Source organism: Triticum aestivum, chromosome 6B (assembly GCF_018294505.1).
Source record: "Triticum aestivum cultivar Chinese Spring chromosome 6B, IWGSC CS RefSeq v2.1, whole genome shotgun sequence".
NCBI lineage: Eukaryota > Viridiplantae > Streptophyta > Magnoliopsida > Poales > Poaceae > Triticum > Triticum aestivum.
In genome coordinates this window covers 716,193,547-716,219,617 of record NC_057810.1, presented here as the reverse complement: position 1 = coordinate 716,219,617, position 26,071 = coordinate 716,193,547, and the positions used below count along the sequence as shown (strand labels likewise).

Below are 26,071 nucleotides of genomic sequence, written 5' to 3'. Positions count from 1 at the left end.
AAATCTGGGCGAAAGATTCACCCCAATCGGAGTTACGGATCTCCAGATATAAAGGAAACGGTGAAGGGGCAGAAACAGAAAACGCAGAAACAGAGAGATAGATCCAATCTCGGAGTGGCTCTCGCCCCTCCCAAGCCATGGGAGCCAAGGACCAGAGGGGAAACCCTTCTCCCACCTAGGGAGGAGGTCAAGGAAGAAGAAGAAGAAGGGGGCCTCTCTCCCCCTTGCTTCTGGTGGCGCCGGAGCGCTGCCAGGGGCCATCATCATCACTACGATCTTCACCAACACCGCCGTCATCTTCACCAACATCTCCATCACCTCCCCCCTTCTATATCCAGCGGTCCACTCTCCCGCATCCCGCTGTACCCTCTACTTGAACATGCTGCTTTATGCTTCATATTATTTTCCAATGATGTGTTGCCATCCTATGATGTCTGAGTAGATTTCTATTGTCCTATCGGTGATTGATGAATTCCTATGATTGGTTTGAGTTGCATGTTTTATTATTGATGCTGTCCTATGGTGCCCTCCGTGTCAGGCAAGCGTGAGGGATTCCCGCTGTAGGGTGTTGCAATGCGTTCATGATTCGCTTATAGTGGGTTACGTGAGTGACTGAAACACAAACCCGAGTAAGTAGATTGTTGCGTATGGGATAAAGGGGACTTGATACTTTAATGCTATGGTTGGGTTTTACCTTAATGAATCTTTAGTTGTTGCGGATGCTTGCTAGAGTTCCAATCATAAGTACATATGATCCAAGAAAAGAAGGTATGTTAGCTTATGCCTCTCCCTCAAATAGAATTGCAATAGTGATTACCGGTCTAGTAACATAGTCAATTGCTTAAGGACAATTTCACAACTCCTACCACCACTTTTCCACACTCGCTATATTTACTTTATTGCTTCTTTAGCTAAACAGCCCCTAGTTTTTATTTACGTGCTCTTTATTATCTTGCAAACCTATCTTATCACACCTACAAAGTACTTCTAGTTTCATACTTGTTCTAGGTAAAGCGAACGCCAAGCGTGCGTAGAGTTGTATCGATGGTTGATAGAACTTGAGGGGATATTCACTACTAGGAAAAAGCCTATACACAGAATCTTACCAGCAGCGCGCTTTAAAATCAGGCGCTGCTGCTACGAGCAGTAGCGCTCGCTATCAAAACTCGCTGCTGGTACAAGTTTATCAGTAGCGCGCACACTCTAGGACGCGCTACTGCTAAAATTCCCACGACGCCGCCGCGAGGCCAATTATAGCAGCAGCGCATTAATACAAAGCGCGCTGCTGCTATGGATCCTAGCAGCAGCACATTTACGCAATAATCGCTACTACTGAGGTTACTACAAAAATTTAGTCCCACCTCGCTCCATGAAGAGAGTTTGTACCACCTTAAATATGTTACTTCTACAACTTTCACAAGCACTTGGTCTTCATTGAACTCTATGTGTAGGATCTGTGGCTGCAATAGGAATCCTCGCCTGTTCTTAAACCAACCGTCAAGGATTCCTATTAACAAATCAGATTGTATACAAAAAGACAATTGATGATCAATGTATTTTTTATGTCTATGTCTAACATAGCAGTAGCGCGTTCTCGGCCAAAGGCGCTACTAATATGTCGTTTAGCAGTAGCGCGTTTTGCTATAGCACGCTACTGCTAAGCCATTCCATCTCCCCCCACTCACCTATCCGATCCAGATCACACTCACACACACCCTCGATCTTTCCCCCTCAACCCCCGCGCCCCCAGTCCTCCCCCGTCGCCCCTCCTCCGATCTGCACCACCGTCACCTCATCCTCTTCGCTGGACTTGATACCGGCCTCCTCCTCCGTCCTTCCTCCACTCGCCGCTGGCCGACCCCTCTTCTCTCCGCCTTCCCCCTCCATTCTCCCTCCACTCGCCGCTGGCCGGCCCCTCCTTGCTCCGCCTTCCTCCTCCATTCTCCCTCCACTCGCCGCTGGCCAGCCCCTCCCCGCTCTGCCTTCCTCCTCCATCCTACTCTCTTCTCCCTCCTCGATTCGCCCCTCCTTCTCCCTCCTCCCTGCTACATTTTGATTTAGTAGGCTAGTTCATATGCAACATTCTGATTTAGTTGATATGCAACATTTTGATTTAGTTGATTTAGTAGGCTAGTTAATTTAGTTGATTTAGAACATTTTGATTTAGTTGATTTAGTAGGCTAGTTGATTTAGTTGATTTAGTAGGCTAGTTGATTTAGTTGATTTAGAACATTTTGATTTAGTTGATTTAGTATGCTAGTGGATTTAGTATGCTAGTTGATTTAGTTGATTTAGTATGAACCATTTTATTGTTATTTTTTCGGCAATAGGTGCCACTGAAATGCTTTGGTATGTGGTACCTTGTCATCTAATATGTCCATAAAATGGGCCACCACCACTATGCTACTATTTTTCTTTCCTGTGAAGTGAATCATTAATCCTTTGCTCATATTGCTTTAGGAAAATATCACATGCTACTGTTTTTCTTTCCTGTGAAGTGAATCATTAATCCTTTGCTCATATTGCTTTAGGAAAATGGCGCCACCACCACCACCACTATGTCGACTGTGCAAGTCAAGGTGCGCCAGCAGCCTTGCATCTGGCAAGCTGTTTGGCATCTACTTCCAGCCGAGTTTTCGTCATGCGGCGGTAAGAAATTAGATGAAATGTGTAACAACTATTTTATTTTTAGTGTTGGCATTACTGCATTGTGTCATTTTTCTTTTCTTACACAGACCGTCCCATGCAATGTGAGGTTGACATTCAACAAGCTGATAGGAGACACTATGACATTTGAGGCTCCTGGGGGCCGTACACTATGGAGGTCGAGAAAGGACTCAATATGTCGTAGATTGGAGGAGATGGATGGGCCCGTTTCCTCGCCCACATGCGTCTTACTGGTGGTGAGTTGATCAGCTTCTCCTTCAGAGCAAAAAGACCCAAGCTGGCTGTCATTTATCTCAACCTGGTGGAAGATGATGAAAATGACGAAGATGATGAAGATGACGAAGATGATGCAGATGAAGAAGATGATGAAGATAATGAGGACCCACTCGATGAAGATGATGAAAACCCACTTCATGAAGCCATCGTAGCTCAAAGAATGAGGCTGAGCGAGGAGGAGGTGTGCAACCTATGGGACATAATTCCACCACGTGCTGACTTTGTCGGGGTGCCATTCGTGACCCGCCTGACAAGTACCATGGTCGATCGATATGATATGGTATGTTATACTTAGAAATGCAAATTATCCGATGATATGATTAGTGTAGAGTCCAATGATATGTTATGTGGAATCTAGTCGTTGATATGCTTTAGTGTAGAGTCTGATCATATGCTTATTAGTGTAGAATCCAAGGAACTATTAATAGTGTAGATAATCCATATATACTTATTAGTAGAATTCATGATTAATTAGTACAAATGCATAGTACTGTGTCTTTTGATAGTGTAGAAATCTAGACTTAATAGAAATATATTTGCAGGAGTATGTGTGAGGCTATTTATTAATTGATATGTTTTTCTTATTCAGAAATGCCAAAGAACCTATTTGTGAGTTGTGGTATCGAGCCTGATGAAGAAGGCTCAGCTGGACTACGCCTTACCGCAAGGGGCTCCGTCACCACCTGTACTTACCGCATGGACACAGACGATCGCACACACTTAAACTCGGTTGGGTGGAAGAGATTCCTCGTTGGCAAGAATCTTCGTGTTGGACATGCCATCCTAATTACTATCAGGAACACCCACCGCCCAAGCTTGAGGTTGATGATCGTGGTCGATATCATCTAGAAATACATATGTGTGTGTGTGGCTATATCATCTAGAACTACATATGATGATCGTTGTCGATATCATGTAGAACTACATATGATGATCGTCGTCGATATCATCTAGGACTACATATGATGATCGTCGTCGATGTCACCTTGTATTGCTTGAGGATGCATGTTGAGTATATATGAATTTGTTATCTAGTGCTCCCTCGGTTCCAAATTACTGGTCACGACGAGTAATTTGGAACCGAGGGAGTACTACCTAGTACCTATAATGCTTTATGAAATTGATATCTAGTAGTACCTAGTATCTGGAAATTGCAGTTTATTGAAGCTGGAGTGGGGAAATGGTGAAAGATATAACAGTAGCGCGGGCTTAGGAAATCGCTACAGCTAACTAATAGTAGCGCGTTCCGAAAACGCGCTGCTGATATAGTCAATAGTAGTAGCGCAGGCGCAGATAGCGCTACTACTAACAGTTAGCTGTAACGCCTTATTGGTAGCGCAGGTGCCCGCGCTGCTGATAGCCTCAAAACCCGCGCTACTACTAGGGTTTTCCCTAGTAGTGATTTATTCTACCTTTAGCTCCTCGTTGGGTTCGACACTCTTACTTATCAAAAACTGTTGCGATCCCCTACACTTGTGGGTTATCAACGAACCGTAGCAGTTGGAGGAGGTGCGCGACCACGGAGTGCCAGATCAGATCCGAGGGGTGGTGGTGGTTGCGCTCTAGCATGAGGGGAGGGGGGGTGCTGGGGCGGGGCGAGACCTCACAGGCACCAGCTCCGGGCGCGGCAACGCCTCGCCGGCCGGCCCACTAGAAGCGGCGCAGGAGGGGGCGTTGGCGGAGGAGCCCCCGGCCAGATCGAGGGTTGGCAGGGATCTGGCGGGGGAGGAGGACGAGGCCGCCCCGCCGTCACCATCCTCGGGCGCGGCGCGGCTTCGCCGGCCAGCCCTCCGGCAAAGGCGTAGCGGGGCGCGATGGTGGAGGTGGCCTTCGAGCGGCGGCGAGGTCTTTCCCCCGTGTCGCCAGACGCGGGCGACGCGGGGGACGCTTCGTCAGTGTCCCGTGTGTGGTGGTTTCTGATCGTGCTATGGTTGTCAATTTACACCCATGGGTATTTAAGTGGGTGGGTATAGAAGGTTTCTATGGGTATGAGTTTGGGCGGAAGGAGGTTGTACCCGCCCATACCTTACCCATTTTCTATCCCTACATGCAAAACACTACTTTCCTTTCCTTCTTTTAGTTTACTTTACTTACATCTTTAAATGGGGAAACTATTATGTTTAAAATAAATTAAACGTTCAACGTACATACAAAGAATGTCCCCGCATTATTAAGAAATGTTCAGGCAACTTTAGCATTTAAAAAAAATCATGACATTGAAAAAATGTTCCCACAATTCAAAAAATGTTTCATACCATTCAAAAAAATGCAGGTGAAAATTCAATACAAATGCTCACATGTTTCAATAAAAATGTTCATGACATTTTTAAAAAATGGTTATACAATATAAGACGATATTTGCGTAGTATAAAAAAATGTTTCATACCATTCAAAATATTTACATGACATTTCAAATACAATGTCCACTTGTTTCAAAAAATGTCCATGAATGTTTATACAATGTGTAAAGATATCCATGTACTAGTATAAAAAATTGTGCCTGTATTTTCACTAGTTGGAAAGATTGGAGCTTAAATCTTTGAAAAAATAGAGACACATTGAGTTGCAGCGTACCTTCCATTCAGTTTGGTTTAACAGAACCCAATTCCCAATCGATTTCTCAGATTTTCAGCTGTTTTTACTTCAATTGTATAGAAATTTAAAAGCCAAATGTTATGTAGTACCACTTCCCAGCTTCAGATGTGGAGTGTGGTGTCGGATGCAAGCACACAGAATGGCTGAAATATATTTCAGATATAGCCCCAAGTGTAGAAATGCGAGAGGGACACATAATCCATGTAAGACAAGCATACCATCTTTGTGAAAAGAAAAATCTATTGAAAGAAAATCATACTCAGTGACCACCTATCTCACCTTGGGGCAGATAAGGTTAATGCTGGACGGATGCCGGTGTTGAATTTGCGGATGGATTATCTAGAATAGTCACTAAAAAATGTAGTTTCTCCCTACCACAGTAGGCACTATCTCCAGTTTATAAGTACTTCATCTGCCCCAAATTTGGGACAGAGGTAGGATTGTTCTTCCTTCAAGCCACCACCTAGTATCTTTTCTGGCACACGTCGCATGGCACTACCGTTTTTTCAGCTCTAAAGGTCCGAGTCAACAGTGAGATACTTCACTGGACAATCAAACATATATATTGGCTGGAAGTTACAATTTAAGATATCCAAACATAATTCCAGAGTATATACAATACCAATATGCAAAAGCAAAAACATAGAAATTAATTTCATTATCCACCCGTTTCACCTTGGGGCTGATAATATGGATGCTTGAGATGGACCTGAATATGTGGATGGATTATCTTGAACAAACATGATTGAATTTGCATCAAAAGTTTCTACGCTCACTGCACCTTCCAATACCTTGATCACTGTTGACATTGAAGGCCTTCGACTGCTGTCATTTTGCAGGCACCATATTGCGAGCTTCATCATTTGAATCACTTCCTCATGGCGTGACACCATATCGTCACTATGTTTGTCGATCAGATCAATCAATCGATTGTTTTGTTCCTTTTCTCGTAATATATTTATGAGCTGAACTTCCTCCTCAGACTGAGAATGGTCAATATTTTTTCTCCCACTTAATATTTCCATCACGACAACTCCAAAGCTGTAGACATCCACTTTTTCAGTGATCCGTGACGTCAACCATTCAGGTGCAAAATATCCGGGTGTTCCTCTCATCATAGTCACTACCTTGCTTTGATCCCTACTTATTAACTTACATAGTCCAAAATCACCTACTTTGGCATTGAAATTCTCATCCAAGAGAATATTTTGTGGTTTGATGTCCAAATGAGCAATTTTTCTCCTGCACTCCTCATGAAGATAACAAAGGCCCTTGGCAATATCCAATATGATCCTACAACGAGTGCACCAATCAAGAGGGTTGTTGTTATGACGGTAATAGATCCACCTATCAAGCGACCCACTTGACATATATTCGTATACTAGAAGCCTTTCCGACTTCTCTGCACAAAACCCAATCAGTTTGACAAGATTGATGTGTTCAATGCTTCCAATGGTCTCGACCTCTGCCAAGAACTCTTTCTTTCCCTGTCTAGCACCTTCCAAACGTTTTACTGCAATTCTTTCTTCATCTAATTTACCTTCAAAAACTGACCCAAACCCGCCTTCTCCGAGTTTCTTATCGAATCCTCCAGTGCATTCAGTCAACTTCTCAAGAGAAAACCTTGTTGGCATTCCAGGAAATTGGTCGAAATAAAATTCCTCGTCTTTGTCTTCATACTTCCTCCTCCTTTGTCGATAAAGAGTGACCGCAATGATAAACAATACAAGAGTAGCAATAGCTCCAAATGTAGCAACTAACAACACCTTTTTTTTGTTTGAAGTAGATGCAGAAATGGTGGGGCTAAGCTGCACCTTGAGGTAAGCAGAGGAGTTGTAACCAAATGCTTTAGGCTGTATTGATTGCAAAGAGAAGACCTCCGTCAACCAGTCACATTTTCCAAGGGAATTGTTCCGGTGCCTAAATATAACAGCCTTGCAGGAGCAATTCTTCAGGCATGCTTGCTTACAGTCATCGATGCTTGTTGCATTCACAACCATGGGATTTTTGACAAAGTAAGAAATATTAGTAAGTGTAAAGAGTTGATGGTATTGAATTTCTTGACAAGAGATTGGAGTTATTGGGGTGGAACCAAGATTTGGCTTCCGTTCCTCCACTGGCTTGAAGTACCGTGAATTTGAATTGTTCTCAAGTGGATAAGTGCACTGTACGCCCATGCATATGCCGTACCGTCCACAGACTGTTGGGTAAGCACAATAATCTACTTGCATTAAATCATACTCCACGGTCCATGATAGACCAGACCGTTCATACCGCCTCAAGTGTCCGTCTGAATCTAATCTCATGTACCGGGTAGATTTTGCTTGCGGCAGTGAGATCTGATGATATATATCTGACTGCACAGAGACGGTCATGAGGCTTTCATTCACGAATGTAACAGTTATTGGATCATTTCCTTTCTTGTGGACGGACACCCAGGATAAGCGGTAGTATAGTTGTGGTGGTGTGGATTCAGCATACGCATGTAATCCATCTGGGAGTACAGTGATATAAAACTGATTTGGATTCATTTATTGCAGAAGTACTTGCTGTGAGCCTCGTACCTTCCACAAGTGACTGCCCGGGGACCAATGTGTCAGTAGGATGATCAAACGACTGCCACGCTGTTGCATTTCTCTGATCGAACAACACCAAATTGCCTATATCGGTGATCAACATTCCAGCGACAGACTGGCCTGAGCTGCTGCTGGACCAGACATGGCTACCATCATCATCACGGAGGACCAAGTTCCCATCCGATGTAAACTCAAGGGTTGCATTCTCTGTGACAGGGTGAGCCCGGTTGGCAGACCAGATTACCTGCGGCTGCTGAGTTATGGCATTATTAGGGTTGAACCCAACGTTGATGTGAATGAACACCGCAAAGAGGAAATCGTTGCATGGTGACTGACGGGGGACACATGTGAACCCTGCGGCAACATCAAGTTCGGAGTCAGGGCTAGCTTGAGTTTCTGGTCCTAGAGAACGGGTGACGATGGTGCGGTGGCCGCTGATGCTGTCGCGGAGAAAAAAGTTGTTGATCCAAACCGTCGAGGGTTTGGCCATGGAATAATTCAAGGCCTGCGCAGCCAAGTGCAAGGGTGCTGCAGCCGCAAGCACGAGGAAGAAGAGCAGGGCAGGACCCATGGTGCTTCAAACCGAAACTGTAACCAGTAAACCAGTCAGTTATTGGCCCTATGCATGGTAAGCAAGCTCGAGATGAGCTTTGCGGAGTAGTGCAAGCAAAGATCACAAGGTCTAACCTGTATTGCGCCGCTGTGTAGAAGATGGTCTAGTCAGTTCTCTTCTCCAGAACTCTCTTTCTGCTCATCCGTTCTCTTCTCCAGTTCTTTGGAGATGGAAAGATGGATTGCTCTTTTTTTACGTTTTGATTAGTGCAAAAGTTTCGCTGCCTGACTAGTTCAGAAGCTTCACTGTCACTGTGCCGGCCTTGTCGCCGGCCCAAGCTATTTCATTTGTTTACATGCTACTCTCTAGTTGCTGGACCGCTTGTGCCGGCCCAAGCTATTTCATTTGTTTACATGCTACCTGCTGAACTGTGGGACTGTGCGTCAACAAGTGTCAGCTGCAGCTCATCCCTGTTGAACGTGACCAAGAAAGCCCCCTCGCAAAAGTTCAAGTGCACCCACGTAGAATCAACTACTCCTTCCATCCAGAATTACTTGTCAGTTCTAGATACATCCATTTTCGCGATAAATAATTCCGGACCAAGGAAGTATGTATATATTTGTGTTGGAGAGAGAAATAATGCCATCCACAAAGAATTGTGCATCTAGAGGCATATATCTGCATTCTTTCGCCGGAGTATAAAATATACATGTAAGATAATGTGGTCTTCGTGATCTCGAGCTACTAGAAGAAGGCCTAGCCTGGCTGAATTCTACTCCCTCCGTTCCTAAATATTTGTCTTTTTAAAGATTTCAAATGGACTATCACATATGGATGTATATAGACATATTTTAGAGTGTAGATTCACTCATTTTACTTCGTATGTAGTCACTTGTTAAAATCTCTAAAAAGACAAATATTTAGGAACGAAGGGAGTACATGATTAGATTTCTAGTATGAAATTTCCAATGCTTGCACCCTAGGAATAACTAAAGGGTTACTTTCAAAAGGTTTGAGCAGAACCCAAAATTTATTTGTAGTGTAGTGCAAACGAATCCTTAGAAAATTTTCCTATAGGATTCCATACTACAAATCAAACAACCCAGGATTCTAATTCTCCAGAGTTCATATGAAAATCCTTTGAATCAAAGACCCCATAACGACATGCTCGATTGATGGACTTTGGTGCAGTTAAACCCATGCTATTTTATCTTTTCGAGACTATGTACTGTACTAGGTACTTGTTGAAGATTTCATTTAATAATATGGTTGCATGCATCATTGCAATGCAGAGGCCGGGGGCATTCGTCCTTTTGAAAAAAAATGTATAATGTGTCTTATGCTCAGAAGAATTCAAACACAAATTCTTGCCTATGCCACACTAGTCATGTTTTTTCCTTCATGACCAGTATTGCACATTTCTATTTTATTTTTATTAGGACATATGGCAGGTGCTGGACATTAAGTTTCTGCACCCGAGTTCATATGCACCCTCATGAACAGTAAAAATAGAAAAACTAGAAAAATCTGATTTTCTTTTGAAACAAACATTGATGAATTCTGAACATGCATGCTAAAATTCACGAAGAAACATCATTCCCAAATGCTTCTATAAAAAACAAAATTGATGCTCCAAAAAACAGACTTTTTGGAACGTCAATTTTGTTTTTTATGGAAGAATTTTTGGAATGTTGTTTTTTCATGAAATTTTGTGCGCATGTTCAGAATCCATCAATGTTTGTTAAAAAAAATCAGGTTTTTATATATTTTTCACTATTTCTTACAATTTTACTATTCACGAGGGTTAATATTAGCTCGGATGCAGAAGGGTACTTTCGGCAGGTGCTCTGCTTTTGCATTAAAAATTAGGAATTTATAGAGTTTGAATAGCCCCAAGGTATTACAAAGTACAAGAGACAATCTCTTTGTTTACAGTAGCTGCGGCCTAGCAAAGGCATTGTCAAGTTGCTTGATGCATTGGTGTAGAGTCCATGGGGATAATGGAAGGATGCTGCCTCTGCATCTGGGCGATGCATGCAGCCATTTTATTGATTATTCACAAAGACCTTACAAAGTAGATCATCAGGTAGTATGAAGCCACCATCTTAGCAACATCTGTCACTGCTCCTATCCACATGATGAAGGAGTGATGATAGTCCGAGCCTAATACCAAACAGACATCACCATAAATGCCTAATATCTAAATCCAGAGGCCCCACACGGTTAACAGTTGATGTTGTCTGTTCTAGGCGCCCCCCTCCTCACATATATATAGGTAGGAGGGGAGGAGAGGCTGCCAGGGGGCGCCCCAAGTAGGATCTGAATCCTACTTGGGGTTTCCCCAAGTGGCGCCCCCTGCCTTATTTTACCGGAGAAGAAAGGGAAGGAGGAAGAGAGAAAGGAAGGGGGGGGTCGAACCCCCCTTTTTTCCTTCTCCAATTCAGCCACATGCCTGGGGGGACCCTTGTGGGCTGGTGTGCTCCCCTCTTATGGCCCATATAGCCCATATCTTCTCCCCGGGGGTTCCGGTAACCCCTCCGGTACTTCGATAAAAACCCGATACACTCCGGAACACTTCCGGTGTTAGAATACTATCATCCTATATATCAATCTTTGCCTCTCAAACATTTCGAGACTCCTCGTCATGTCCGTGATATCATCCGGGACTCCAAACAATATTCGGTCACCAACTCACATAACTCATAAAATACAATATCGTCATCGAACGTTAAGCGTGCGGACCCTACGGGTTCGAGAACTATGTAGACATAACCGAGACACCTCTCCGGTACGATCAATAACCAATAGCGGAACCTGGATGCTCATATTGGCTCCCACATATTCTACGAAGATCTTTATTGGTCGAAGCGTTATGATACATTATTCCCTTTGTCATCGGTATGTTACTTGCTGAGATTTTACCATCGGCATCTTCATACCTAGTTCATTCTCATTACCGGCAAGTCTCCTTACTCTTTCCGTAATACATCATACTATAACTAACTCATTAGTCACTTTGCTTGCAAGGCTTCTTATGATGTGTATTACCAAGAGAGCCCAGAGATACCTCTTAGATACTCGGAGTGACAAATCCTAATCTTGAACTATGCCAACCCAACAAACATTTTCGAAGATACCTGTAGAGCATCTTTATAATCACCCAGTTACTTTGTGACGTTTGATAGCACATAAGGCATTCCTCCGGCATCTGCGAGTTTCATAATCTCATAGTCGAAGGTATCAAGTTTCCGGTTAATACAATTCTAGTATGAATAATAAACATTTATCATAAAATAAGGAAATATAAAATAACAACTTTATTATTGCCTCTAGGGCATATTTCCTTCACCTCATACTCAATAACTTACGTACAAACACCGCGGTGAGTTTGACCAAAGGAAAAGACATATTGTTTTTTTGTGAGTGGGAAAAAAACTTGTTGAAAAACATACCCCCCCCCCAACAACTTACATTATGTGAAAATAACACAGCAATTTACAAACCGCATATCCGATAACTTACATACAAACACCGCGGTGACTAAGACCAAAGGAGAAAAGGTTTTTGAAATACATAACCCCCGGTAACTTATGTGAAAATAGCACGATAATATACGAAACACAAAAAGGTGTAAAAAGCATACCAGCGTTAACTCATGTGAAAATGGCACGATAATATACGAACTGCATACCCGATAACTTATGTACAAACACCACGTTAACTTTGACCAATAGAGAAATGTTGTTGAAATACATAACGTCGATAACTTATGTGAAAATAACATGATAATATACGAACTGCATACCCGATGGGAGGGGTTCGTGCGGGGGGATCGGGATGGCCTGGAAAATCGGGAGAAGGGATGTGTTTCGTGCGGCATGAGGGGGTGCGGTGGTTTTTGCAATCTAGCACACGATTGCCAGTTATTACGGTCCTTTTCTTAATAATAGTTTGGATTGCTTACCACATGTATCATGCTTTCTTTTTTCATGTGGTTTTCAGATATTTAGTTGAAAACTACGGATGATGGTCACTACTGGAATTCGTGGGCCAGTACGTACGGCTGGCCTACGTACGCATACAGGTAGCCTTCGGTTCAGCTCCTCTCTCGTTTGGTGAGTAATGCTACACATACAAACGAGTTACAAGGTTTTACAAAGAGGGTTAATTTGATTGGTCAATAGGTGGGGATGCGGCCCACCCCCCTGAAAATCAGGGGGGGGGGGGGCAAGTTTATGATTGGTTAGTAGACGAAAAAAAATCTTAGTCAGCGTGTAATTGCGTGTAACTCTTTGTATGTTTAGCATTATTGCTCGTTTGGGTTCCAGGTCTGGACTCTCCCTCGCAGACTTGATCGATCGAGACCAACAGGAGGCTACAGATATGACGCAACCCTACGATACGAAGGAAGAGCGGCCGTCCCCAACCCCAAGAGGCATCCCGGCGAGCGGCGGCGGCTCGGCCCCCAAAAGATAGACCAAACCTAACCGAGAGAACATGAGCATCTTTATCAGGAAACTGCGCCCCTCCCTGTCCGGGCTACTCCGGTCCAAGCCGGCCGTCCCAACGCCTGTTCCACCGTCACCAACCGCCCGGCGCTACTACCATGCGCCATGCACGCGGCGATCTCACGATGCCCTGCAATCATCTGGCCGAGGCGTACTCTTCCGCCCCAACCCTGTCCTCGGCCGTCGACCACCGCCGTCACAGCTAGCGATCCCGCGGTACTACTCCTATAGGCGAAAAAGGAGTTCTGCCGACGAGGCCGTGAGAACAGTCATGGCAGTAGTCATGCTCGTCGGAGGGGTGGTCATCACGATCCGCCACGGCACCATCGAGACCGTGCCCTACACCAACCGCCACCACTTGCTCATCATCTCGTCCGAGGAAGAGCGCAACCTCGGCGAGTCGCAGTTTGCCAGCCTCAAGAAGGAGCTGGGCAAGAAAGTCCTCCCCACGTCCCACCCGGATACCGTCCGCGTCACCGGCATCTCCACCAAGATAATCGACGCTGCCCGCCGCGGCCTCGCCAGCGATGACAATGGTAAGCTACTTGACGAAGCAATTTGGAGCTCCAATGCAGCGCAGAAGAAGAAGCCAAGGAAGGTTTGGGGAGGGCAGCCGATGACGAAGCATCTCGACGAGCTCAAGTGGGAGGTAATCGTCGTCGACGATAAGCTGGTGAATGCAATGTGCTTGCCCGGTGGCAAGATCGTAGTCTACACCGGGTTGCTCCACCACTTCAACACTGATGCTGAGATTGCCACGGTGCTAGGGCACGAGGTAGGTAGTCAGGAATAATGTTCGGTTGCCCTATTGGGCTCGGATGATGGATCTCCCAACTGACGTGGCTGTTGCATTTTGTCTTTTGTAGATTGCACACGTTATTGCAAGGCACATTGCCGAGACGTTCACCAAGAACATGTGGACTGCCATTCTGCAGGCGTTAATGACTATCGACACTGATGACTCAAAGATGGTCAATGATCTGACCGAATACCTACTCACTTTGCCCTTCTCACGAAAGTATATATTTTCACATCGTTCATGTTGATTTAGAATTATTTCCTTGTTAAAGTTGTTCTTCATGGTCGATATATAAATGTTGCCTATGTAGGATGGAGATAGAGGCAGATCACATCGGAATCCTGCTGCTCGCAGCTGCTGGTTTCGATCCACGCGTAGCGCCTGGCTTCTACGAGAAGCTAGGAAAGATCAGTGGGAACACATCGGCATTGGAACAGTACAAAAATACTCATCCTTCCAGCGAGAAAAGATCGCGGCTTTTAGCGGAGCCCAAGGTCATGGAGAAGGCGATGGCATTGTACAGAGAAGCAAGAGCAAGAAATGGAGAAAGTGAATGATTCGTCATTTTTTTTGTCAATACTCAACGGTTGATTTCTTTTACCTTTTTCTTCTGAAAAGAAGAGGATGTCGATTTCAGTTGATAGTTTCTTATTTCGGGTTGATGTCCATGATTTCATCGTTGGGTGCAGGCAATAAAACATGTGCGATTTGATGGTACTGTTTAAGGCGGCGGGGGGGGGGGGGGGGGGGGGGGTTACTAAATTTTCGGACTCATAAATTCTCTCGTGGTTGTCCTCACCATTTCGATGCAGTGGCCAACTGGCAACCATATCATATCAATAATATGTATTATTTTCTGAAAATCCACTCAATTAGTAAGTGATTGACAAATTGGAGGCCAAGAAATACACATATAATTTTTTTCTGAAAAAGAATTTTGCTCATGCTATTTTTGTAGTAGTCCTTTGGCGATGAACAATGAGATGCGAGAAGAACAGAGATAGACACCGACGAGTATGGGTTGAAATAATCATTCCTATGGCTCTCACCGCTGATGTTAGGGTTTGGAGTGGGCGTCTGTCGAGGTGCCCGCTGATTTTCCTCAGTGTGTTGCACTGGGGATGGTCCAGGGTTTGGAGTGGCCGTTTGTTGATCTTCCTCGGGGCGTTTGGAGTCAGAGTCTTCAACCCAGCGCTCTGGTTGGTCGTCGCGGTGGCGGCGTTCAGCCGGAGGCATGGGTGGTGGCGGAGGAGGGGAGGAGCGTTGTGGTCCGGCCGCCATGACGGGGAAGGCACTAGGGCTTGGATATTTCCTTGGAGGGGAGGGGAAAGGTGCGGGGTTGGGCTATCGTGTTTTCCTTTCGAGTAGTATTAGTTAACCTAGCCAATACTATTTCTACACGATTACTGTCTCCAAGTCCAAGCCGGCCACAGAATTGCATGTCGTGATTAACTCCAACACTTGATCCTCTACTGCGTGATGATGGTTCTTCTTGAGACTCACAAGGCGAAATCAAAGGTATGGTTCAACAGTTTGATAATAATCTTTTCACCTCCGAGGCTTGTCATGATCTTGATGTCCTCTCAAAGTTACACATGAGATGAATGGCTTTTTTTTTGCGTAAATACAGAATTTCATTTAATCAAGGTGGTTCTTTACAATTCTCTTACAAAGATTGCAAATCTCCTCTGGTTTAGTAGAAGTGCATGCTTTAGTCAATGCAACCAAACGACCGACCTCATGAAAGAGACTGGCCAATACATTCATACGTCAACACTCCTTCTCACATGTGGCTCCTTCCGGCCTAAACGTGGATCGAAAGTGGACTACAATTTAATTACGCCAGCCGGGTCTTGAACTCAAGACTTCTTGGCTCTAATACCATGTAAAAGCGCATGCTCTAGCTAATGCAATCAAAAAACCAATCTTATGAAAGAGACTAGGCAATAGATTTATACGTCAAACAAGTCCATGGCGGAGCCAGACGGCAGTACGAGTAGATAATCTACCCATTTGAGCAAGTGTGTGAGCTACCTTGTTCTGTCCCCTACCCACATGGGTCATTGGGTACTCTTTCGAAATAGGCTCTCACCCTGCTTTATAGATAAAGCATAGACCAAGGTACATGGCTGAATGATATAGTGAGGTGAAAATTCATTTTCATATTTCAATCTCACATTAATTAAAATATGTGGGAGATGAAATGGACGTGGTAGTGAAATTGGTTTGGAAATTCAAATGGACGCGGTCTGAATTTTCAATTTCAATTTCATATTTTTATCCCACATTATATATATAGTTGCATTTCAGTTTCATATTTCGGTCCGCATTATATCTACAGTTCGAGATTCCAAATATTAAAAAAATCAAAACCAAATTCTGGTTTAACAGATACGGAAAACACAAAGAAAATTAATGCTACAATTTTCCATGGGAGAGGGATGGATAATGGCAGAGTCATCCATGCACATTACGTCCTTCTCTCTGGCACAAAAGGTGGTGGGACCCTCCTCCTCTTATGTGACATTCATTTTCTATACCACGTAGGAGTAAAAGGCAAAGCAAATACACAGAATACCACAAGCATATGAGTCCAAAAAGCAAGGACCTTGAAGCTAATGAAGGCAGATATTTACCCGGTACATGCTCCGCTAGAAAAGACTTTGGCTCCTCTTTTAGGTATATATAGAATTCCCGCAAAAAAGGTATGTATATAGGATACATTACCATTAAGTAGGGCTGCTACATTTTTCACGTACTTTGCATATTGTTAGTCCATTGCTAAGTGTATTTGGTGGCGTACTTGGCAACACTTGGTAGGTTTCAAGTGTCTTACTTTTGCCGGGCTTATTTTGGGAAGCACTCGCCAAATAAGCAAATATATACTCCCTCCGTCCCAAAATAAATGACTCAATTTTGTACTAACTTTATACTAAAATTAATACAAAGTTGAGTCACTTACTTTAGGATGGAGGGAGTACTTATTTGACGAGTGCCTGCGGAAAAGAACTCGGCGAGCTGCCACGCACTCGGAGTAAAACATTTTTCTGGTAGTGAAGGTTGAAAAATCCAGTAAGAAAAAAAAATCGGACCTCACCCAAGTTTTGATATTTGAGAGATTTATTTTTTGGGGGATTCCATGTATCGCAATTCACATAATTTAAATGGATTTTGATTGAATTTGAATTTGGGTTGAAATTAGTTTAAAGTTGGCTCAAAATCCCAAGGTTACGGATATTTTGACGCCGACCGAAATCACCGGAATTTCGGATTTTGGTTGAAATTTTGACCCCTATGGTACTAGCTAGCTAGAATCGGAGGAGGGACTCCTTCCTATGCGAGAAAACTTAACGACTTTTGTTTTGACAAAAGAAAACTTAACGACTTAATCTCCCTCGATCGCAGACCAAAAATGCTGGGTCTCACATGCCTTTACAAGATCCTTTCTAACCAACTAAACATGCCCCCCCTGATTTTCAGGTGGGTGGGGCCCCTCCCTCCCCTTAGTCCAATCACAAATCAATCTCACCCTGTAAAGCTCTGTAAATCTATGTCGATGTAGCATTGCTGATGGCAGACTTGACCGAGACCAAGACCGATCGCAACCCTAATAAACGCCCATCCCCAAGACGTAGACGCTAGTACGATACGGATCCAAGAGCGCCCATCCCCAAGACTAACTGAGAGAACATGAGCGCCTTGATCAGGAATCTGCGCCCTGCGCTGTCCGGGCTACTCCGGCCCAAGCCCGCCGCCCGAACGACTGTTCCGCCGCTGCCGACCGCCAGGCGCTACTACCACGCGCCGTCAACGCGGCGATCTCACGAGGCCCTGAAATCGCCCGGCCGTGACTCTCTCGTCCGTCGACCACCGCCGTCGCCGCATGCGCCAGCGGTCCCACGCCCACGGTACTACTCCTCCAGGCGACCAAGAAGTTCTAACGAGGTGAAAGTCCAGATAGTCATCGCGGGGGTCGTCATCGTCGGCGGTGTGGTGGTCACGATCTGCTACGGCACCTTCGAGACCGTGCCCTACACAAACCGCCGCCACTTCGTCGTCCTCACGCACTCGGGAGAGCTTAAGCTCGGCGAGTCGCAGTTCAACAACGAGAAGAAGGAGCTGGGCGACAAGGTCCTCGCTCCGTCCCACCCTGATTCCGTCCGTGTCAACAGCATCGCCGTGGAGATCATCGGCGCGGCCGGACGCAGCCTCGCCGGCCACGAGGACGATAAGCTCCTTGATGGAGAAACATGCGCCGGCGACGCGGCGCTGAGCCCGAAGAAGAAGGCTCCACGGGGAGCGTCGCAGGCAATGATCAAGCATCTCGACGGGTTCAAGTGGGAGGTAATCGTGGTCGACAATAAGCAAGTGAACGCCATGTGCGCACCCGGTGGCAAGATCATAGTCTACACCGGCCTGCTCGACAAGTTCAACACCGACGCTGAGATCGCAGCGGTGCTAGGGCACGAGGTATGTACATACTGTGCCAGGTAGATTATATTGGGTGGTTATTTGTATCGTCTCGTAGTCGTAGCAGCCGGCCGGACCTTATTTTGCTTGTAGGTTGCGCACGCCATTGCAAGGCACGCCGCAGAGAAGCTCACCAAGCACATGTGGATTTTCATGCTCACGGTTTTCCTGCTCATCTTTATCGATGCGCCGGACCTTATTGATAAGCTGACCGAATACCTCCTCAGCCTGCCTTTCTCACGAAAGTATATACTCGGTTTCACATCATATCGTTCATGCTGATTTACAACTATTTCTCCTCGTAAAAGTCTCCATGCATGATTGATACATGTTGCCTATATATCCTATGTAGGATGGAGATAGAGGCGGATCACATTGGAATCATGCTGCTCGCTTCCGCTGGTTTTGATCCACGCATTGCCCCTAAGGTCTACGAGAAGCTCGGAAAGGTCGGTGGGAATTCATCATCGTTGAAAGAGTACATGTCTACTCATCCTTGCAGCAAGAAAAGAACGCAGCTTCTATTGGATGCCAAGGTCATGGACAAGGCCATGGCGTTATATACAGAAGCAAGAGCCAGAAAAGAAGAAATTGATCAATGATTATTCGTCATCTTTTTATCAACACACATTCGAGACATTTGCCTCCGTGCACCCCCTTTAAAAACTTGTAAAGGTTGTTTTTTGTCCAAACATTTATATTATCTTAAAATAATTGACATTATACGAGCAGTTAGGCCTTATCCCTACACAGTGATCACCGTATAGGCACATATATACGGGAGGGATTAGTATATAGAATCTGGGCATTGGGTGCAAAAATAGAAAAAGGAACATGGAACATTGGATTGGAGATGAGTGGCCCAGATCCAGGTGGAGATATCCCAGGTGACATGATGTACATTTTATGAAAACGACTTTTACAGTAACCACCTCACCTTTCTCGTATCCCATCGTTTTGTCATTGATAAATAAGAGTATTTTTCAAATCCTGACAGCGTTGATGCCTCCTCTGTGCACATATCCTCATAGCTTCTACTGCATCACTGATTATACAAAAAGTATCTCAATATCTATCAGAGATATTAGTGTGCTGAGAAAATTGAGCCATCCCTTTCAATTACATTTCAAACTAGACCATCCTGGGCACAAATATTTGAGTACATGTCAAGCTAGACCATCCCAGGCACAAATATATGGGTACATGTCAAGCTAGACCATCCCAGGCAAAAACATATGGGTAAATATTTGAGTACATGTCAAACTGAGCCATCTCTTGTACAAATATTTGAGTACATGTCAAACAGGGACATCCCATGCACACAATCTGAGTACTTGTCAATATGGAGCATCCTGGGCATACACAAGAGACACACATACATATCCAGTGACACATTGCATGATAGGGTCATTTCTAGTACATGACCAACAAGACTGGAAATGGACTGAAATGATCACCATTGAACAACCATTGCTATAAAAAAAATCGGCCTCCAATTATAGTGCTTCTTGCTCATCGAGCTTCATGTGCTGAAAAGATCACACAAAACAAATACGATTCAGTCTGAGCACAAGACTATGTTAGTGTTGTACATCCATACTTCAACATTTACTCGTGAACTAATCAAATGAATATCCATAAACAATACATTTGGTTAGCAGGAACAAACCTATAAACTGAACTAGCAAAAAAGTCCGTGCGTTGCAACGGGAGAAAAAAACACTCATATCTTTAGTTGGGTCAGTTGGACAAACTGTGCGTGGCCGGTTGACAGGTTATGAGATCAAACCCTCCCACTGGCAATTTTATTTTTCTCCGGACCTGGGCCACAATGCGCCACCAGGATGGGCTTCCTCCATTGGGCCAAAACGGGTGGCAAATAACGAAAGCAAATAGTGTACGCGAAATTAATTGAAGCGGGACCAAACAAAACGGGATGAAACCAAGAATATCACCTCCTTTTAATAGTAGGTATAGATATAGATATAGTCATTTGAGCACTTCACATAGCATCATCACTCCACTTTTTTTTAGAAAAGGAGGATGACCCCCGGCCTCTGCATCTGGGCGATGCATACGGCCACTTTATTAATTATTCTCACAAGACCTTACAAAGTCATACAACAGCAAGACTAAAGCCACTTTCTAAGCAACAACTGTCGCTACACCTATCCAATCGATGAAGAGGCGCTGATAGTCTGGACCTAATACCAAACAGACATCGCAGCCAAACCTAAACATCTAAGACCTGAGGTCCCAACCAGGACGCCTGCCAGGTATGGGGCACCTACCAGTCCGGCGCACTCCTCAACCAGGACGCCTGCCGGGTATGAGGCCGCCGCAGCCACCTGCCACCAAACCATCTTCAGAGCTGTACTGTTGCATCTACCTTGCATGGTCTAGCTACCGTCGACGCCACCACGACGCCAGACAGCTCCACCGCTCTGCGCTCGTCCATCCCGACGCGGACACTGAAAGATCTGTCGTGCGTAGCACCTGCCGACTAGGCATGACTCAGCATAGCACCTGTCAGACATGCATGACTTGACATCTCTTACCAGACGCATCTGACGCGGTTAGAACGCCGCTCCTCCTGCCAACCTCCACACCATTGCCGCTGCTGGAGCTGACACACGAAGCCCTTCACCCATAGCAACTCCCCCGAATGCCCAAGCCTCCCAAGACGGCGCCTCCATGGAGGTTACGACGCAAAGGGCGCCGCAGCCGTCCAATCCAAGACGGATTTTGGACTTTCATCCGGGAACAGGACGGAGGTGGATAGGAGGGACCTCCACTTCGCCTTCAAGATGGGTAACGACGTCAAAGCCATAGCTGATGCCGGGCCGAGCTAGCCGACCAAAGTTTCCTCCAGTCCTCTTCCTGTACCACCAATCTCCATCTGCTTTGGATCCGGCAGCAGCCAAGACCCGAAAACTCCAGAGAGAAAAGCACCATAAGGCTCAACACCTCCGTGTAGATCCATTCAGGCGCCGGATCAAAGAAAACCTGACCTGGTCAGCGACGAAAGCCACCATCCTGCGCCGCCTGACGGCGATCACGCACCGGATCCAGAAGGATCTGACCCGAGACCAACTGCGCAGGCGACCACCAGATCCAGCGGCCGCACCACGCCGCGAGCACGAACCCAACCGCCGGCGCGCTGCGCATGTCGCGGCCAGGATCCATCTGCAGCGCCGCCGCACCCCGCAAAAGTACGGCGCCTCCTCTCGAACGGCCGTCCCGCGCCAGCCTATTCGCGTGAAGGGGAAGGGAGCCCCGCCGCCGCCCCTGCCGGCCTGGCTTCGCCCAGCGGCGCCGCTGGCGGTGGCGAGGATGAAGGAGATGCGGGGGAGTACGGGTGCTGGCGGCTAGGGTTTCCCCCTGGTCGCCCACGGGGGCGACCCGAGGGGTACGGGCACAGCGAGTTCAACCTATAATCTTTTGAATTTTGTGTGCATCATCACTCCACTAGCAGTAAGAATTGATCAGGTGAAACTTTTGTCGTGTCATATTTTTCTTAGAGCATGTCCATACATCATGGACACCACTCACAAATGCTACATTTGCGTGTGAAGAAAACATTAAAGGTTGCACGCATAGTTTTAAATAGCCGGCTATAGCTCCGCTATAGCCTTTTCGACAGGGTGCCGCTAAATGGTCTTATGTACAAATAGCCCGCTATAGCCGATTTTGAGGTCCATCATTATTTGGCATGTCAAACAGGGAAACCCTCGGCCTTGGCGAAGGGCCATGTACTTCAGAAACAAAGTCAGGAGGCTGCTGACCCTTCAGTGTGTCGTGAGGTTGCGGCACAGAGGATGGGGGTGTGCTTCAACTGCCTGAGGAGGGAGGGTAAGTTGAAGAAAAAATTACATTTTCTAGCGGAGGATGTATGTACATGGAAAGCATCCATCGTTCAACACTTTTTAGGGATCTTTGCATGTATATGAGCTTTTTGTCATCTTGTCAGGAAAGAGAAAGAGAAAGCGCAGAGAAGGATGGTGCATGCATGTTTTATATCCTTTGTCTCCCATACAAAAGCCAACCCTTTTATTTCACAGTGACATTGTAAATCACTCATATCTTCTAAACCAAAATTCCATCTCCAATTTTTTTTATTCGAATTCGCGGCGACGAGATCATTAAAACAACATAAAATGTTGATAAATTTTGAAGTTGTTCAGTTTTCGCCATTTCAGTTTCACATTGATAGTCATGACGTGAAAATTAATTTTCATACTCCCTCCATTTTTGTATACAAGGCCACTATCAAAATTACAATTTGCAGGTATACAAGGCCACTAACATCGATTGAGGTAATATTGATGAGGCTTGCCTCGTACTAGCAACCAAGGACATTAATAGGCCTTGCATGCATATGGGAGTGAGAAGATTGGTTTTAATGCACCATATTAATCAATCAACGAGGAGTGAGAGAGTTGTCTTGTTGTGCGTTGAAGAGAAAAATACACATTAATTAATATGTCAAGCGAGGAGAAAAGACTAGTTTGTAACATTGGCCTAAGTAAGTATTAATTTTTACTTTGGTACCTGTAATATGGGTTTGTGGCCTTGTATACAAAAATAGAGGGAGTATTTCAGCCTCACATTAAATAAAATATGTGGGAGATGAAATGGATGTGCAACTGAAATTGGTTTGGAAATTGAAATGGACACGGTCCGGAAATTTCAATTCCAATTCCATATTTCATTCCCACATTATATATATAGTGGCATTTCAATTGCATGTTTCGGCCTCACATTAATTGAAATGGATGCAGTACATGAAACTGGACTGGAAATTGAAATGGATGCGGTCTAGAAATTTCAATTTCAATTTCATGTTTCAGTCTCACACTATATATACCAATTGCATTTCAATCCCTCTGCTGGTACTACTAGATTAGGCATGCAGGCGGGCGGCGTCCGGGAGCCCGTGCGCGTCCGGGAGCACGCTTATTAATCCATCTGCCTGCATCCCTAGTACTCCGTACTAAGTAGAATCGATCGGAGGAGGAGACCCTATGAACCTCAGACTCCAGTACTTGTAGAAGAAGGTCGTACCACATTGGACAAAACACATAACAAGACCGAGACGGACATGGCTACAGGTATGGCGCAGCCCTAATAAATCATGGCAACCTGTCGACCGCGCCACGACGTAGACGACATTGTTACGATACGGATCCGAGAGCGCCCGTACGTCCCCAAGAGGCATCCCGGCCAGCGGCGCCCCGAAAAGCATCCACCAATCTAACTGAGAGAACATGGGCGCGTTCATTAGGAATCTCCGCCCCGCGCTGTCCGGGCTACTGCGGTCCAAGCCCGCTATCCGAACGCCTCTTCCACTGCCGTCGTCCACCGCCCCGCGCCCGCGCTGCTACCACGCGCCGTCGACGCGGCGATCTCACGAGGCCCTGCGATCGCCGCCTGGCCTTGGCCGCCTCTTCCAACGTGACTCTCTCGTGCGTCGACCACCGCCGTCGACGTCGCTGCATGCGCCAGCGGTCCAACTCCCACGCCCACGGCACTACTCCTCCAGCCGGCCGAGAAGTTCCAGCGACGTGAAATCCCACATAGGCTTCGCGGGGGTCGTCATCATCGTCGGCGGCGCGGTCACGATCTGCTACGGCACCTTCGAGACCGTGCCCTACACCAACCGCCGCCACTTCATCGTCCTCACGTGTTGAGTCAACCTTGGTCTTCCAGTGCACACAATGGCAGCAGCATTTACGTAGCTAGTCTCAGATGCATGCATGGTTGCATGTCGGCAGCAGTGAAAAATGAATAAATGACTGCAGCTGATGTAGCCTTAGTAGCTAAGGAAATATATGTAAGCCATGAGCTCACTCATGTGCTTGACGTCACCCGTTATGTACCATAGTCGGTTCGCTAGCCTATATAAGGAGCCGAGCTCCGTCGCTGTAACACATTCCATTCCAACGAAAGCAAGGCAATCAGCCTCAAGTAGTACTCCTCCTCGTGTTATGCCGAAGCATATGCCGAAGGAAGGCGTCGCCGGCGAATTGTTAGCCCAGAACTACTCGCTAGCACTCGAGTACACTGATACACGACCGGCTAACAATTCGCCGGCTCTGATACCAATTGTTAGCCCGAGCTACGCTGCTGACCACTACTCTCGCTCTACTCTCTGAGCTTGCTGTGCTCAAAGACGCTAGTGAAGCGTACACTCACTGGTGTAGCTCACACACACACACGCGAGTATCTAGCAGTAGTACTTATATTAGCTCTTGGCTTGGAATGGAATGCTACAACCGGGTGGAGTGCAGCCCCTTATATAGTGCTTACAAACCGACTATGGGCTAAAATATCTGCTAGCTCTTAGCTAAGCACTTACGTCACAGACTTACCTTAACCAGTAAGCTACGGCTTCTTACGACTTGCCGACCTGCACGCTATGCTGATCTACAATAGTAGAGAAAACAAAATGGTCTTGCAAACTTACTGCTACTCCCTTCGTAGCTAAGTAACACTACCCTGGTGCATGCATGCTGCCGACATGCAGCCTTCGGAGACAAGTTTGACACAACATTCTCCCCCTCAATCTTGTCGAAGGAGCTTGATGTCGATGATCCCGACCTTGTCGCGCAGCTCCTGGAACCGGACACGACCAAGTGACTTGGTCAGGATGTCCGCCTTCTGTTCACCAGTCCTGATGAACTCCACGATCACCGAGCCTTTCTCGACGCAGTCACGTATGAAGTGATAGCGGAGATCGATGTGTTTGCTGCGGTCGTGAAGCACTAGATTCTTACATAGGGAAATCGCCGACTTGTTGTCGACGAAGATGAGCGCAGGGGCGGTGTCCTGATTCAGCATCTCGCCGAGAAGGCGAGCAAGCCAAATCCCCTGACATGCCGCTGTAGCTGCCGCGATGTACTCTGCCTCGCATGAAGATACAACGACAACCTTCTGCCTCACCGATTGCCAGCTGACGGGACTATTCCCGAGAAGGAATAGTATGCCTGAGGTGCTCTTTCGAGAGTCCACGTCACCAGTGTGGTCGGAGTCACTGTACCCGACCAAGCTCTCACCGTCGCCACGACGATACACGCATCCATGCGTGAGCGTACCCGCGATGTACCGGAGCAGGTGCTTGACGACAGCCAGGTGATCGCTTGCCGGAGCTTCCATGAACCTACTCAGGTACCCAACAACAAACGTTATGTCCGGTCGGGTGTGCACGAGGTACCTGAGACTCCCGATGATGCTACGGTAGAGTGTGGCATCCACCGCCTTCTCGGGGCTCTCCTTGCTGAGCTTCAGCCGTGTCTCCATTGGAGCATGTACAGCATAGCAGTCCTTCATGCCTGCTCGCTCGAGCATCTTGGTGGCGTAGGCCGTCTGTGTGATCGTGATGCGACCATCCTCCTGGTACACCTCCAGCCCGAGGTAGTAACGGAGCAGCCCAATGTCGCTCATGCTGAAGAGACGATGCATCTCTCCCTTGAAGCGTTGAACCTCTTTAGGCTCTGCCCCGGTAATGACCAAGTCGTCGACGTAGATGCCGATGATGAGCAGCGTGTTCGCGGTGCCACGCGAGTACACACCATGCTCAGAAGCGCTGCGTGAGAACCCAAGGGATGCGAGGCTTGCATCGAGCTTG

The 26,071-nt window shown here is 46.2% G+C and overlaps 1 protein-coding gene and 2 pseudogenes across 1 annotated transcript; 2 read left to right on the top strand and 1 right to left on the bottom strand.

Moving 5' to 3' along the window:
• Positions 1-6,197: 6,197 nt before the first annotated feature.
• LOC123135136 (G-type lectin S-receptor-like serine/threonine-protein kinase SD2-5) lies at positions 6,198-8,685 on the bottom strand (annotated as a pseudogene).
• A 4,479-nt stretch (positions 8,686-13,164) lies between these two features.
• Positions 13,165-14,531, top strand: LOC123139747 (mitochondrial metalloendopeptidase OMA1-like). Its single transcript, XM_044559469.1, has 3 exons — positions 13,165-13,950; positions 14,042-14,193; positions 14,285-14,531. Exons 1-3 carry the CDS (start codon positions 13,165-13,167, stop codon positions 14,529-14,531), a joined length of 1,185 nt encoding a protein of 394 aa, XP_044415404.1.
• Positions 14,532-17,510: 2,979 nt separating this feature from the next.
• Positions 17,511-19,229, top strand: LOC123135135 (uncharacterized; annotated as a pseudogene).
• The last annotated feature ends 6,842 nt before the right edge of the window (positions 19,230-26,071 follow it).